The sequence below is a fragment of the Carlito syrichta genome, unplaced genomic scaffold, assembly GCF_000164805.1.
Source record: "Carlito syrichta isolate Samal-C Ts95f unplaced genomic scaffold, Tarsius_syrichta-2.0.1 Scaffold64138, whole genome shotgun sequence".
NCBI classification, from domain to species: domain Eukaryota; kingdom Metazoa; phylum Chordata; class Mammalia; order Primates; family Tarsiidae; genus Carlito; species Carlito syrichta.
Genome location: NW_007008234.1, coordinates 40,313 through 55,529, shown reverse-complemented (window position 1 = coordinate 55,529; position 15,217 = coordinate 40,313). Strand labels below are relative to the sequence as shown.

Sequence of the window (15,217 nt, the reverse complement as noted above, 5' to 3'; positions counted from 1 at the left end):
CCGCCTCAGCCTTCCGAGTAGCCGGAATTACAGGCATGCGCTACCACGCCCGGCTGATTTTTTTTTTGATGTATTGTAGAGATGAGGTCTCGCTGCCCAGGCGGGTCACGAACCCACGGGCTCAGGAATCCACTCTAGCATGGTTTTAGATCAACATATAAATATAGATAACATTGCAATACACAGTAATAATGAATTATAAAAGAAAAGAATCACACTCACAATAACAACAGAAGCTGTAACATATCTGGTGATATGGTTTGAATGTTTGTTGTCCCCTCAAAATTTATATGTTGAAATCTAACCTCATGGCTGGGCTCAGTGGCTCAGCCTATAATCCTAGCACTTTGGGAGGCCGAGGCAAGTGGATTGCCTGAGCCCACGGGTTTGAGACCTGCCTGGGCAACTTGGCGAGACTTCATCTCTACAATAAGTCATAAAATTTGCCAGGCATGGTAGCACGTGCCTGTAGTTCTGGCTACTTAGAAGGCTAAGGCGGAAGAATCGCCAGAGCCCAGCAGGTCGACACTGGAGTAGCCATGAGGGTGCCACTGCACTGTAACCTGCATGACAGAGTGAGACTCCAACTCAAAAAAAAAGAAGTGGTGCCTTTGAACTTGGATGGATTTAGAGTCGATCATACTCAGTGATCTATCACAGAAACAAAGAACAGAGTACCATATGTTCTCACTCATAAGTGGAACAATTATCATAATACTATAAGAAAGGGATTGGCAGTAGTGGGAAACTGCCAGGGGAGGGGGACACACCTCATCAACAAGGGGACCTGCATAATGAAACTTTGTATACCTAACCCTGACTTGTACCCCCACATCTTTAAAAGAAAAATTAAAAGGTAAAAAAAAATCTTAAAGTTGAAAAAAAGAAAATGATGCCCTTGGGAGGTGATCAAGGCATGGGGGCAAAGCCCTCGTGAATGAGCTTAGTGGCCTTAGAAAAGAGACCGGGAGAGCTCCCTGGTCTGTTCTGTCATGTAAAGATACAGGGAGAAGATAGTCATCTATGAACCAAGAAGCAGGACTTCACCAGACACCAAATCTGCCAGTGCCCTGACTTTGGACTTCCCAGCCTCCAGAACTATAAGAAATAAATTTATCATATTTATAAACCACTCAGTATTTTGTTGCAGCAGATCAAATATACCAAGACAGCTAGAGAAAACTTTTAACCAACATGTACAAGCACACTATGGAGGAACTTATAAAATTTGATTGAAGGACATAAAATTAAACCTGAATAAATTAGAGGCATGACGTGTTTATAGTTTGGGATGGATTTCAATTCCCTACAAAATAAAGACTGATAAAACTTCTGTTCAACAAAAATGCATAAGTAAATAAAAAAATAAAGTATGGCTTGAAAAATATATTTGCAATTAATATAATTAACAAAATTAATATTAGAATTTATAAGTCAATAGAGGACAAGACAAATAGGCCAAGGATATACACAGGTAATTCATGGAAGACGAAACACAAACAGATACACAGGAATAAAAGCACAACCTCAAATAAATGAGATTTTTTTTTTTTTTGAGTCAAAGTCTCACTCTGTCACCTAAGCTGGAGTGCAGCAGCATGATCACAACTCACTGCAGCCTGAACCTTCTGGACTCAGGTGATCATCCTGCCTCAGCCTCCCAAGTAGATGGAACTACAGGTGTGTACCACCACATTCAGCTAATTTTTAAATTTTTTATAGAGATGAGGTCTCGCTATGTTGAACTCCTAGGCTCAAGCAATCCTCCTGCCAGGACCTTCCAAACCACTGGGATGACAGGCATGAGCCACCGCATCCAGCCAGAAATAAGAATTAAAGAAAAATGAGATGCCATTTCACCTCCATCAGGCAGGCAAAAGCTAAAATGTCTGAAAATCCTAAATGTTGGTATGCAATACCTGTGCTGCTAGTGGAAGTCTAAATTGGTAAAGGGCTTCGGAAAACATTTTGGCCATGTCTCGTGAACTTGGTACTTTTACTTTGCCACGAACCAGCAATACCATTGTCCAGTTATACAAATAGAGTAGCTCTATTACAGATGCACTAGGATCTTCATGCCACATCACAATAGTGAGAAAGTGAAAACGAGCTAAATGCCCGTCAGCAGGACAGTAGAGGCACCAAGTGTGGCACGGACATAGATGAAGTGCTCGTCACTAGGTAAGGTGAGTGAGCAGCACCTCGTGTGTCATCACAGATTAATCTCAGAAGTATCGTGCTGAACAAAAATACCAAGTTTCAGAGCAATAGTGTCAAAAGCAAACAATACCCCGTGATGTATTGTATGAGTACATACCTATGTAGTGATCTTATTAGAATGCATGGGAATGGGAGACAGTGAAAACAGGGTAGAGGTCACCCCTGGGGAGGGAGGAAGGGGTAAGAATGGAAGATGGATGTATAGGGAGCTTCAATCCTGTACCGTCTTATTTCTTTAAAAATACAACACAGGTAGCCAGAGCAAAAGATTTGATAGAGCATTGGAATGAATGAAGGCATCTTTATTTTATTGCTCTTTATATAATATTTTTCTTTTGATTTGAAATATTTCGCAGATTTTTAAAACGTAATATATTTTAAAGCTTAAAAAATGCTTTAAGCATACCTTTAAAAGCTATATTTGAGCTGTGCCATATTTCCAAAATTGCAACAGAAAAAAAAGGTTATTTTACTTTGCTCCAACAAATATTTGTTGAGTTTAGTCTGTGTGGGACTCTGGGATACGCTAGGGACCCAAATGGACTCAGACGTTACGTTATGTAACTCTGGGTCTCCAGGGAAGAAAGGCACTGGGCAGGCAGGGCAGCCTCTTGTGATGGGAGAAGTCCATGGACAGATGGGTCAGGGTGGATACCACCCCAGAAGGCAGATTCTAGCTGGCCTGGCAGCTCTGCTCCAGCCAAATCACAATCATGTCCCCCTGGGAGAACTGGAAAATATGAGGGGACTACCAGTTGGCAGGGAAGCAGTATCCAAAAGGTGAAGAGGCAAGGCCCACTCCAAAGCGGGAGGGTGGTGATGGGCTGTGAGAGCGTGGGAGCTTTGAGATAGAGGAGAGAGGCAGAGTCGAGGATGAAGGAGCTGGCTGCTGGTTGGAGGACAAGGGAGGATGTGGCAGAGTCCCTTGAAAGAAGTTGTTCAATTTTCTGCTGCTGAAAAGGGAATGATAATCTGCCTGGAGCACTGAGTAGGATGCCAGGTGACCCTGAAAAGCTCCATTTCCTGAGGTTGACTTGACGATCAACTCTGGCTGACTTGGGCTTGCCCTGATGGAAGGAGGAAGCAGCACTGTGGGACGAATGGGGCTCCCCCAAAAGTGTCACTGCTGCCACAGCTCCAGTGGTGCTGTAAGCAACAGCCTCAAGCTTGCTTAGAAATCTGCCTTGTCTTGGGGTGACAGAGCACTTCTGAATACACAGTCCCCTCCAGGTTCCCTAAGCATCACTAGACTTCTGACCAAATAGAGTCTCTAGCATATGTCAATCAAACACAGCCCAAAGTGTGGCTTTGTCTACGCTGTCTGTTCCAGGTTCTGTGAAGGTCCCGGGCTTTCTACAAGGCCCATCTATTCTGCCTTTCCTTGGTTCCCTGAGGCCTGGTTGTGTGGTAGAGGTGGCCTTTCCCAGATCACTCCAAGTGTCCAGAGGATACACCTAATTCTTCTTGAGAGGCAGCAAGGATGTAGTTTTAGGCATGTGGACACCGAGCACAGCTAACCTGTGTTGAATCCCAGTTCTGCCACTGACTAGCCACGTCACCTTGTGTAGAACACTTATCCTCTCTTGTGCCTTGGCTGCTGTGTCTGCAAGTGGGGATAATCATAGCACCACCTCATAGGATTAAAATAGTTACTCTAGGGGAAATGCATAGGCTAGCTCCTGGCACACAGGAAATACCAGATCAGCAAGCATTGACTGTCATTGTTGTTTATTTTATAACTTCCATCTCTATTCCTTGCTACCTAGTTATAAGGTTATAAAGATAAATAATACTTTTCATTTTTTGTTTTGCAGCAAAACTTGCGTTATTCCTTTGCAGTGCAGCTGCCCTGTAGATTTCGAGTTCCATATCACTTTGATTCAGTCTCATCAAGCCTTTGCTATTGAGCCAACATCAGGTAAGGAGAGTCAAGGTTTCAAGTTTCCAATTCCCTTAAAGTTCTCAGAAAAAAAAAACCAGAGCGGATTTGAAAAGTAGACCTCAAGTTCTAAAAACAAGAATAAGCCACATCTGAACATATCATCATATTTTAAAATATATAACAGTAATTTTGCATATCTGACATAATGTCAATTGGAATTGGACACTTGGGAATTAGGACACTTTTGTATATTGTGTCATGCAGATAATTTATAATAATGTCTAAGTTTCTTTCAAGGTCAAACCTTAAAATCAGAAATTGACCCATCCTAATTCTAATTTTGGTTTGCCATTTCATTCAATTTCAGATAAGATAGGAATCTTATTTCTTCCAAGGCTTTCAGAATCTTAGTGAAGAGTCTAATAAATTTGTCTTATTTGTGGCATGGACAAGCTGTCTTGCATGCCCCAAAGGGCATAGAGCCCTATGCTGCTGAGGGCACTTAAAAGTGAGATCTCACACCTGAAGTAATTTCCGCCTCCCAGTGTCTGTCTCTTGGTATTTAGGTTTGGGATTTAAATATCTGTCCACAGTGGTCTACTGTGAATGCTAAAATAGTTTTAAGTTTGGATATTAGTTTGTTTACAACTCTTATTTTGTCCAACAAATGAGTGTTCAAAGCAGAAACTTTGAATTAATTCTCAACTGTGAAATGTACACAGATGTAGAACCAGGAGCCATCTGAGATTTTTTAAATATAATGTAACTACTCTTTATATTATGAGAAACAAGACTCATCTTTTCAGAGAAAATAAGTTTATTATTTGGGCCTTAAAAAGAGAGGAAAATAAATGTTTCCTAAAATTATACTGAACAAGATTTTAAGTGTAGTTGGTATTCTCATAATAGCCCTTCCTGTAGGTCCTGCCCCCACCTAATGGTCCATAGTTCTGTGAAATTCCATAGGCTAGGATTTCTGAGCAGTCGTGATTGGAGCTATCTTTAGACTGTGTCTGCAGCATTCAGGTGTGACCGAGGTGGGTACAGACAGGCCAGGAACTCATGGTATTGTAATGAACTCACGTAGGCCTTGAGAGCCTGAACTGAGCCAGTGACCTAACACCCAGAATATTAATTTACCAAAGGGGTTTTGAAACACAACCTAATCAAAGCCTGGGGACCGTGTAGGTAGGAAAATACAGCATGGAGCAGAATTTCACTGACAGCTATATGTGAAACACTTGAAAAAATTATTCAGGCCTTTCCCTGAGCACTCAGATTGTAAAATGCACAGCCACTTATCTGCGTGAATTATTTCAGACAAATGTGTGATATCTGAGGTGCTTCGATCCTTCTGATAGGTTTCTGTGGTTGTTCTGGTGTTTTGTTTGTTGCTAGTATTTTAAATTCCTTCTTTAAGTGAAAATAAAGTGAATGTGCCAGTTTGGAGTTGAGAGAGCGGTGAGAGCTAGGGACATAAATTTGGGTGTCACCAGGTGTTGATGTAACATACAGCTGTGGGACTGGATGTGAGGCCACCCCAGGAGTGAGTGTGGATCGAGAAGGGGAGTGGACTGAGGACGGAGCCCCAGGCACGCACTCAGAGGACAGCAAGGGGAAGTGGAGGCAGGAATAGAGACCAAGAAGGAAAGTCAGAAGAGGGTGGTTCAAGAGAAGAGAATGACGGAACGATGGAAGGAAGATAAACCGGGGCTCTTAAACTTTTGAGATTCTGCTTTTGCCATCGTAAACGACCTTCATGTTTGAATGGGGTTGCAGACATGGCTTTCCAAACATCACAGAGGCTCAACCCATCAGCCTCTTTAGTAGCTGTTTTATGCGACTTCAGGCATCTATTGGTCCACTGGTCTCTCAGGGATTTTCTTGATTTGGTTTCCACTTTGTGATGTTATCAGTGCACCTTTGGCTGTTCTACTTTTGAGGTTACAGAGTTTAGTGATGACTTGGAGTCACCCTCAGTGTAGAAGCCTTGGTTGTGTAGAGAGTGTGTGTAGTATGGGCTGGTATGTGCCCAGGGTGAACTTTGTTCTCATTGGCTTTCCTGACCTGCCGGTGTCTGACTTGACTCAGAGGCTGTGCAGCTGGACAGCAATGGATTGCTTTGTGGCCATAAGGCCTGTTGCCTCCATTTTACAAACTGGGTCCAGATAGGCTAAGAACCGAGGGCTAATTTTACACAATGAGCGTGTGTATTTGTAGACTCTGTTTCAAGCACTTCTTTGGTACTTGATTTCTAAAAGACTGTGGGAACATCTCTAGTCTGTAGGTTATAGCACCCCATCTTCTCTGGAACTAGAAGCATTGTCTATGCACACTGGTATACCTCATCAATAAGGGCACCTGCATGATCAGTGTTTGTATACCTAACCCTGAATTGTACCCCACATCTTTATAATAAAAATTAATTTAAAAAAAAAGAAAAAATCGCATAAAGTGAATTCCAATTACAAAATATGCCCTCAACTTTAACTCAAATGGCCATTTTCCCACTGGACTTTCTTAAGATGCAGGTGTGCCCCGTGCCCATCAGAAGCTGAGTCTTCTGGTGGTGCCAAGTTTTTCCCCAAGATTGGGAAAACAAGTTTATGTACTACTGACATTAAATCATATTCCGCTAAAACGTTGAGAACACTCTGTTGATAATTTTGGAAGAGCCAGCAATGTATAACTTTGGCCAAGATCTTATTAGTGTTGGAGAACAGCCAAATGCCACCAAAAAAATGTTGAACATGTCTACCTGTGACTATTTTGTGATCCTGAACATTTTCTTGTTGGCAAATACACTAAAGAACGCATTAAATTCATATAAATGGTAAATTACAGCATAAAATGGCAAGAAGTCCTTGGTGGCTATCACCAAGAGCTCAGTTTCAAGTTCATTCTCTTTTTTCAGTTATGAGTAATACATCAAGCCACTTACAAATAATTTTATATTTTGCCTTTTCTTCCAAAAATGCAAATTTCTTCCAACTTTGTATTGATTTGGCAGTAATCCCAGAGTCGCTGCCCTTGCTTTGACCTCAGGCCACTTCCTAGTTCTAGGTTTACCTGAGGACCACCAACCCAGCAGGCAGCACGTCCCAGCAAAGAGTGAATCCCCCTTTCCCTAGGATGGGCACCAGGATGCAAAGAACACCGTATCCTGCCTGCCAAGGTCCAAGGCACCTACATGCTTCTCCCACTCCTGTGGCAGGTCTGGACTCACCCTCTAATCCAATCACCCCATCTCAGGGGGGTCTCATTCTTCCTCCTGGTAATATCTGCCACTGTACTGTCCACACGCCAGCGTTTTCCTATCTCAGTTTCAAAAGGAAGCAAGTGTTAAGTCCCTTTTGCCTCTTTATTTCTTCGAAGGCCCATTGGTCCCTGGCTGAGGTATTTTACCACATAACAAGCTTCACCTGCCAGGTCCAGCAGCCTTTGGGAGCCCAGGACAGAGCCATGCCATCCAGACAGGAACGTGAGTAGGGAAGGTTGCCCCAACTTTTCCTCCCAGCGACATTACCGTGATGACATTACAGATCTTTGGCAAGTTTTACTTTAAACAAGTAGACATGAGTGAACTACACCGGCAAAGGGCTCCTGATGATCTTTCAGTTCAGCAAAGAGAAATAACCAGGGACCATATGCAGAGTTAAAAAATAACTTCATGAGAAGTAAAATCAAGGATCAACTTTTTTTTAGAGTTTTCAGACAAAGTTTATTAGAGAAAGAAGGGAGAAAAGGAAGGGTCACATGCCACCAGAGCTGGCATGAGTGAGAGAAACCGCCAAGAGATCAGCTTGTAAAGGATTTTCTAAAGCACCAAACCTAATGGTGGGGAAGAGAGAACAATTAAGGACAGTTAGTATACTAGACATAAATGCGTTCCCTAACTTTTAGGGGACACAGGTACTAATTAATAATTACATACTGGAGAAAGCAGGAAAAGCTAGATAGGCAGGTAGCAATTCTCTGTCACACACTCAATATGCCCTTGATGGGTAGCAGTGACTGTACACAATGTGGCTGGCATGGTGTACAAAATTGCTTGCATGTACTAATCGTTAACCCCATGGTAGGTGCTGTGCTAAGCATATCACATGCCCTATTTCCGTTAATCCCACAGCCGTGAAGGAAGGGGATTCTCATCACCACCTTTTGGCAACTGAGGACAGAGAGGCTGAGGAAGACTAGCCTAGGGCAACAGGGTCTGACTGACTCTAGACCCAGACTTTCAACCGCCACACTAAGCTGGAGGAGTAATAACACTAGGATGCCTTGAAATAGGACAGGGAGACAAGTAGAATTGTGTCACAGACTAAGAGTTTAGGAAAATTCTGTTTCATGAGAGAAAAGTTGAAGAAACTAAGAATAATTCTCATCCAAGTCTGTATCGTCCTCTTGCCCTCAGGGCCCAAGGTGTCTTCTGTCCTAGAGAACCATTTAGTTTGTCTGAGCTAGCTGAGTTCAGTTGACCACAGTAGCGGTCAGTGAATGTGACCCTGAGAACAATACCTGCGCCTTGGCCAAACTCTTACCTCGACTGCCCATGGAGAAGTGCTGGGCCCAGTGAGGCCCAGGGAGAAGCCAGGGATGGCTTGGTTCAGACCTTTCCCCTGCTGGGAAGCCTGTCTCCCAGAGGCTGGGAGGGAATGCCAGCTTTCATGATGGAGAGCAGGCGCCTCGGCGGGTCCCCTGGCACTGGTCTGGCGTAGGTGCTGTGCCAAAAACAAGCAATAGCAGCAACAGAGGAAAATGAGAATTACTCTGGGTGTGAAAGTGTGGGAGAAACAGGGTAGTCAAACGTAAATTTTTATTTTAGAAATGCCTTTTAAAAATGAAATATGGGCCGGGCTCGGTGGCTCAGCCTGTAATCACGCGCCTTTGGGAGGCTGAGGTGAGTGGATTGTCTGAGCCCGCGGGTTTGAGACCCGCCTGGGCAGTGAGACCTCATCTCTACAGTAAATCAAAAAATCAGCCGGGCGTGGTAGCGCATGCCTGTAATTCCGGCTACTCGGAAGGCTGAGGTGGAAGGATCACTGGAGCCCGGCAGGTCGAGGCTGCGGTGGCTGGGAGCGGCCACTGCACTCCAGTCTGGGCGACAGAATGAGACTCAACTCAAAAAAAAAAAAAAAAGAAATATGGGCCAGACTCGTTGGCTCAGCCTGTAATACCGGCACTTGGGAGGTCAAGGCGAATAGATTGCCTGAGCCCGAGGGTTCCAGACCCGCCTGGGTAACTTGGCAAGACCTCGTCTCTACAATAAATCAAAAATTAGCCAGGCGTGGTAGTGCACGCACCTGTAGTTCTGGCTACCTGGAAGGCTGAGACGGAAGGATCGCCAGAGCCCAGCAGGTCGAGGCTGCGGTGGCCGGGAGTGTGCAACTGCCCTCCAGTCTGAGTGCCAGAGTGAGACTCCAACTCTAAAAAAATAAAAATAAAAATAGATAAAAAATAAAAATGAAATATGCGCCAGGCTCAGTGGCTCAGCCTGTCATCCCAGCACTTTGGGAGGCCGAGGCGAGTAGATTGCCTGAGCCTGTGAGTTTGAGATCAGCCCAGGCAACTTGGTGAGACCTTGTCTCTACAATAAATCAAAAAAAAATTAGCTGGGGGCAGTAGCGTGCACCTGTAGTTCCGGCTGCATGGGAAATTGAGGTGGAAGGATCGCTGGAGCCCAGCAGGTCGACGCTGGGGTGGCCGTGAGTGTGCCACTGCCCTCCAGCCTGGGCGACAGCGTGAGACTCCAACTCAAAATATATATATATATATATATATATATATATATATGTTTATTTTAAAAATTAAAACACTGTGAAAAATTACAAAACCTAAGCTGAAAAACTCAATTATCTCATCACCCCAGAAATGACTATTTGCCAGACATCACTGCAAACGCCTCTCCATGCTTGTCTGCAAAGAGGCGAGAGAGGCTACAAGCACACGATGGTGCAGAGACAGGGAGAACTGTAATAGGATATATAAAAATATTGTTGTTGTCGCCTGATATTGACCGAAGACAGACGAGTGAAGCCAAAGGAACTGATGAACTTCCTTGATACATGCAATATTCACTCCTAAAGTTTGCGAAGAAACGAGATGATGACAGTATCAAGCTGTCAGAACCACCATCTTCTTCAACCCCGTTCTCCACCTTCAGCCAGAAACTTGGCCTCAGAAGATGGAGAAGCCGGGAAACAGCACCCGTGCGCTCTGACAACTTGCACTTCCGTTGTGCTCTTCTGTGTTGTATAGATCCCCAGCATTTACGTTCTGTTTTGTGACTATAAAGGCTACAGTTACTTAGTTAATATTGAAACAGAGCCAAGGCTTTCACCTCTGTTCTTTATTTCATGTGCTCTCCATTCCCAAATTCTTTAGTTCTTTCTCTGACTGTCTGGATGTTGTCACCTAGTGGTTTGTTAACCAGAGGTGCTTGGGGGCCACAGGCTTTGGGTGTCTGTGTGCTTGACAGTGTCTTTCTGTGACCTGCGATCTGGAAGGCCAAACTGGCGAGGTGTAACAATCTTGGGTGGGGCTCGGTGGCTCAGCCTGTAATCCTGCGCTTTGGGAGACTGAGGTGAGTGGATTGCCTGAGCCTGCGGGTTCGAGACCCGCCCGAGCAACTTGGCGAGACCGCATCTCTGCAATAAATAAATTTTTAAAAAAATCAGTCTGGCATGGTAGCGCGTGCCTGTAATTCTGGCTACTCGGAAGGCTGAGGTGGAAGGATGGCCGGAGCCCAGCAGGTCGAGGCTGCGGTGGCCGGGAGAGGCCATTGCACTCCAGTCTGGGTGACAGAGTGGGACTCCAACTCAAAACAAAACAAAACAAAACAAAACAAAAATCTTGGCTTACAACTTCGTTACCACAGAAATTTTTAGACTTTGCTGATTGTTCCCCAGCTTTGATCTTGCTAGGAGATCAGAGGCTGGGCTGAATCTTTCCACATTCAAGGTGAATTCTGGATGCCCTTGGGACTTTTTTCCTTAGTCTTGAGGTTAGGTAACTCACCGGGATATGTATTGGTGTTGGAACATGGCATGTCCCTTTGATCTGGAGAAAAATGACTTCTGTTATTTTAGGAAAAGTTTTAACTTTAAAACCTTGAATATTTTCATGTTCTATTTGCTTTGTTCTCTTCCTCGGGAATATCAATTATGTGTACATGCTGCTTCTCCTTTGCCTTCAGTATCTACTATCTCCTTTGCAATCATTTCACTTTGTGTGGATTTCTCATCCCTGCCCGCCATGTCCTTACCTGTGTTTTCAGGGTGTGTGTCTGTGTATATGTTCGTGTGGTGTGTGCATGTGCGTGCGTATGTGTTTGGTTGTTTCTTTTGCTGCCGTTTCTGCTTCAGTCACAGCTCCTTTTCTTCTTCCATTTGTTTCCTGAGCTCCACCAGCTCTCCTTTCATCTCCTTCTAGTGCGTGCTCATGTTGCTTCCTTGCAGTCTGTGGCAAAACCATGCTGTCTGTCTTCTTTAAGACTCTGGTAAACCACCTGTGTGCCGAAGTTGGACTCTTGTGATGTGTGGTTTTTTACTTGATTTTGTCCTATTCCTTTTTTCCTTAAGAAAGTATTAACTTTAACAAACAGCCCCTTTAAAAAGTGGGCAAAAGGCATGAATAGACACTTCTCAGAAGAAGATATACAGGCAGCCAACAGACACATGAAAAAGTGCTCAGCCTCACTCATCATCAGAGAAATGCAAATCAAAACCACACTGAGATACCACCAAACCCCAGTAAGAATGGCCATCATTAATAAAACAACAACAGATGCAGGCGAGGATGTGGAGAAAAAGGGACATTTCCACACTGCTGGTGGGAATGCAAACTAGTGCAGCGTCTTTGGAAGACAGTGTGTTGATTTCTGAAAGAACTAGAAATTGACCTTCCATATCACCCAGCAATTCCCCTCTTGGGAATATACCCAAAGGAACACAAATTATTCTACAAAAAAGATACCTGCACACGTATGTTTGTTGCAGGTCTATTCACAATAGCAAAAACATGGAACCAACCATGCTGCCCATCGAAGCCGAACTGGATAAAGAAAATGTGGTACATATACACAATGGAATGTTATGCAGCCATAAAGAAAGACAAACATATGGGCTTTGCAGCAACTTGGATGGATTTGGAGTCGATCACACTCAGTTTCTACCAAGAATAGAGTACCATATGTTCTCACTCATAAGCGGACCTTGAACAATTATAATACTATAAAAGTGTTTGGCAGCAATGGGAAACTGTTAGGGGAGGGGGGTGGGATTGGCAGTTGAGGGAAACTGCTAGAGGAGGGAAGGGCATACCTCATCAACAAGGGTACCTGCACAATCAACGTTTGTATACCTAACCCTGAATTGTGCCCCACATCTTTATGATAAATAATAATAATAATAAAATGGCACAACCAAAAAAAACAAGTATTGATTTTAATTTTTCAGTTTATATACATAATACTTGTGCTGTTTTGATTCAACTTTGTTTTTGTTTTTTTTGTGGTTTTTTTGCCTCGAGATCTCACTCTGTCACCCAGACTGGAGTGCAGAGGCACAATCACAGCTCACCACAGCCTCAAACACCTGGCTGAAGAGATCAACCCTCTTCAGCATCCCAAGTAGCTGGAACTATAGGCATGTACAACTATACCCAGCTAATTTTTTCACTCTTTGTAGAGACGAGATCTCCCTATGTTGCCCAGCCTGGTCTTGAACTGGGCTCCAGCAATCCTCCCACTTTGGCCTCCCAGAATGCTGGGATTACAGACATAAGCCACCGCACCTGGTTTCTCTTCAACTTTGAATAGGGCCTGCTACCAGCAGAATAGTGTTAAAGAAGGGATAATAATAATAATAATAATAATAATGATAATAACTGATAATTCTTACATAGTACTTACCATGTGCCAGACACCACTCCAAATGTATAACTCATTTAACCTCCAGCAACTCTTATGAGGTAGATTCTATTATTGTGTCGACTTTGCAGATGAGGAAACTGAGGCACAGAGTATTTGGGCAAATTGCCCCAGGGCACACTGTCGGGAAATGGCAGAGCTGGGCTTGGAAAACAGGGAGCCTGGTCCCACAGTCTGTGTGTTCGAGCCTCCTGAGAGAATGTCTTCCATGACTGCCTCGTGCTCCTGCGGACCAGGTGACTCACAGGAATTGCTAGGTCGCCTGTGCCGTGAGCCACCATGAAGTGGCCACCGGTCCCCAGTCCCCCCACTAGGTCACCTCCAGCCTCCTTCTGAAGTAGGGCCGAGGTCCCAGGCAGTAGATGTGCTGTGGCTACAGAGTTGCTTCTTCAGCCCCTTCCCCTGCTAGTCTGTGATGTCGGGCTTGGGTGTCTTTGGTCACTATCCTTGCTTCTCCAAGACCCGGCCATGCCTACATTTTGTCACTTTAACCAAAGGATAGTTGGAGATGTTTTTCGGGATCATCAGTCGTATGTTTGGGGAAATCTGAACCCTCTTGGCTCTCAGCGTGCTCGCACACCTCGGTTTACAGTATTTGGCAGTCACGCTTCTTATTTGTGCTTTGGGGTGTAGTCGTTTCCTGTGTTTAATGGAAAACTTTTTCCCCTCTCCATGTCTGGCCTTTTTTCCCTGATTGCTCTGGTGTCTTTTGAAGGAATGTAGTTGAGTCAAAGTTTTACTTTATCACCTTTCACTGGAAGTGCTCCGGGCTTGGTTTCTGCGGGGCTCACTTCCTTCCTGTGGTCATCCGTTCATCTCTTAAATAACTACTGAGTTCCTGCTGGGCATCAGACACCGTCACAGGCACCAGAGACCGTAAAGAACAAGACCCAACCGGTCCCTGCTGTGTTGGAGCAGAGATTCCAGTCGGGGGTGGTGGGGGACGGGCCGAGAGGCAGGACCACAAGCTAAAAAGGACATTGTCTAGAGTAAAAATGCTTGTGAAGAAAAACAAAACATGGTGATGCGACCAGATGACTGCTCTTGACTGGATTGTCAGGAAGAGCCTCTGTGAGGGAAAGCCATGTCAGCTTAGGCCCGGTTGACAAAGAGATGCCAGACTTGGGAAGAGAATTTCAAACGGACAAAGCAACTTACACCAAGGTCACAAGGCTGGAGCACGCTTGGCATGGTCACATTCAAGGGAAAGACCAGAGCCCAGAGTGGCTGGGGAAGTAGGGAGAGGAAGGTACGCCCCCCTGGAGAGGCCGTCTGGGGCTGGAGTAGGTGGAGGCTAGGATTGGGGGTGAGGGTCCATGGAAAAGCTTGGGCCTGGGGTGGCCTGTCTGGTGGCTGTTCTAAAGGGACTCTTTGGCTGCCCAGGGGAGAATGGGTTGGAGGGGCACAAGGCGAATGCAGGCAGCCCCTTAGGGAGGGTGAGGTTGGCTTGGACGGGTGATGGCCTTGGAGATGGTGGGGCGGATGGTAGAGTGAACAGGTCTTGCCGAAGGGTCTTGTTGGGCGAGGCTCCAGCTAGAGCAATGGGCAAGGGGGGGTGCCCTGAGCTGCACTTCCTGAAGCTCCTGACTTCCTGTCCAGTAGCTTTGCCCCCCACAGGCCCTGTCTCTGTGCTACACGCACTGCTCCCAGCCAGTAGCTTGTATGCTTGATGGAAAAGGAACTTCTGAACCGGCTTAATTTTCCCAGCATCCTCTGCTCCCCACCAGCACAGGCCAAGCCCTGGGGCAGCCCTGTCTTGCTCCTGATGTCTGCGTCTTGGATATCTCCTGCATGGGGACGAAAAGTAAAGTTAGTAGATTCCAAAAGACTTGATTTTACCACTTATTTCTAGCTACAGTCAAAAAAGCTTGCTGGAGGGAGAAGGGAATAAAAGATTAAAACAAGTCCTGGGGATTGTTAGCTGTCTGTGCATCTGTGCCCTGTGAATCTTCATTTGCTGTGGCTAAGCGGGAGTTGGTTCTTCCCAGGACATTTAGAAGTGAACGTGGATCCCAAAGCCTCAGGGCTTGTATCTCACCTCATCACGGTAAGTCTCCAGGCCCGAATTCTAGTGGGCAAAAGACATAAATAGACACTCTCAGAAGAAGGTATATGGGCCGCCAACAGACACATGAAAAAGTGCTCAGCCTCACTCATCATCAGAGAAATGCAAATCGAAACCACAT

The 15,217-nt window shown here is 45.0% G+C and overlaps 1 protein-coding gene across 1 annotated transcript in view; it reads left to right on the top strand.

Moving 5' to 3' along the window:
• CFAP221 (cilia and flagella associated protein 221) overlaps positions 1–15,217 on the top strand; it is a 72,510-nt gene that overhangs the window by 25,166 nt on the left and 32,127 nt on the right. Inside the window, exon 4 of the mRNA XM_021708804.1 lies at positions 4,035–4,138. Coding sequence (XP_021564479.1) covers positions 4,035–4,138 — 104 coding nt within the window. The remainder of the gene's footprint in view (positions 1–4,034; positions 4,139–15,217) is intronic.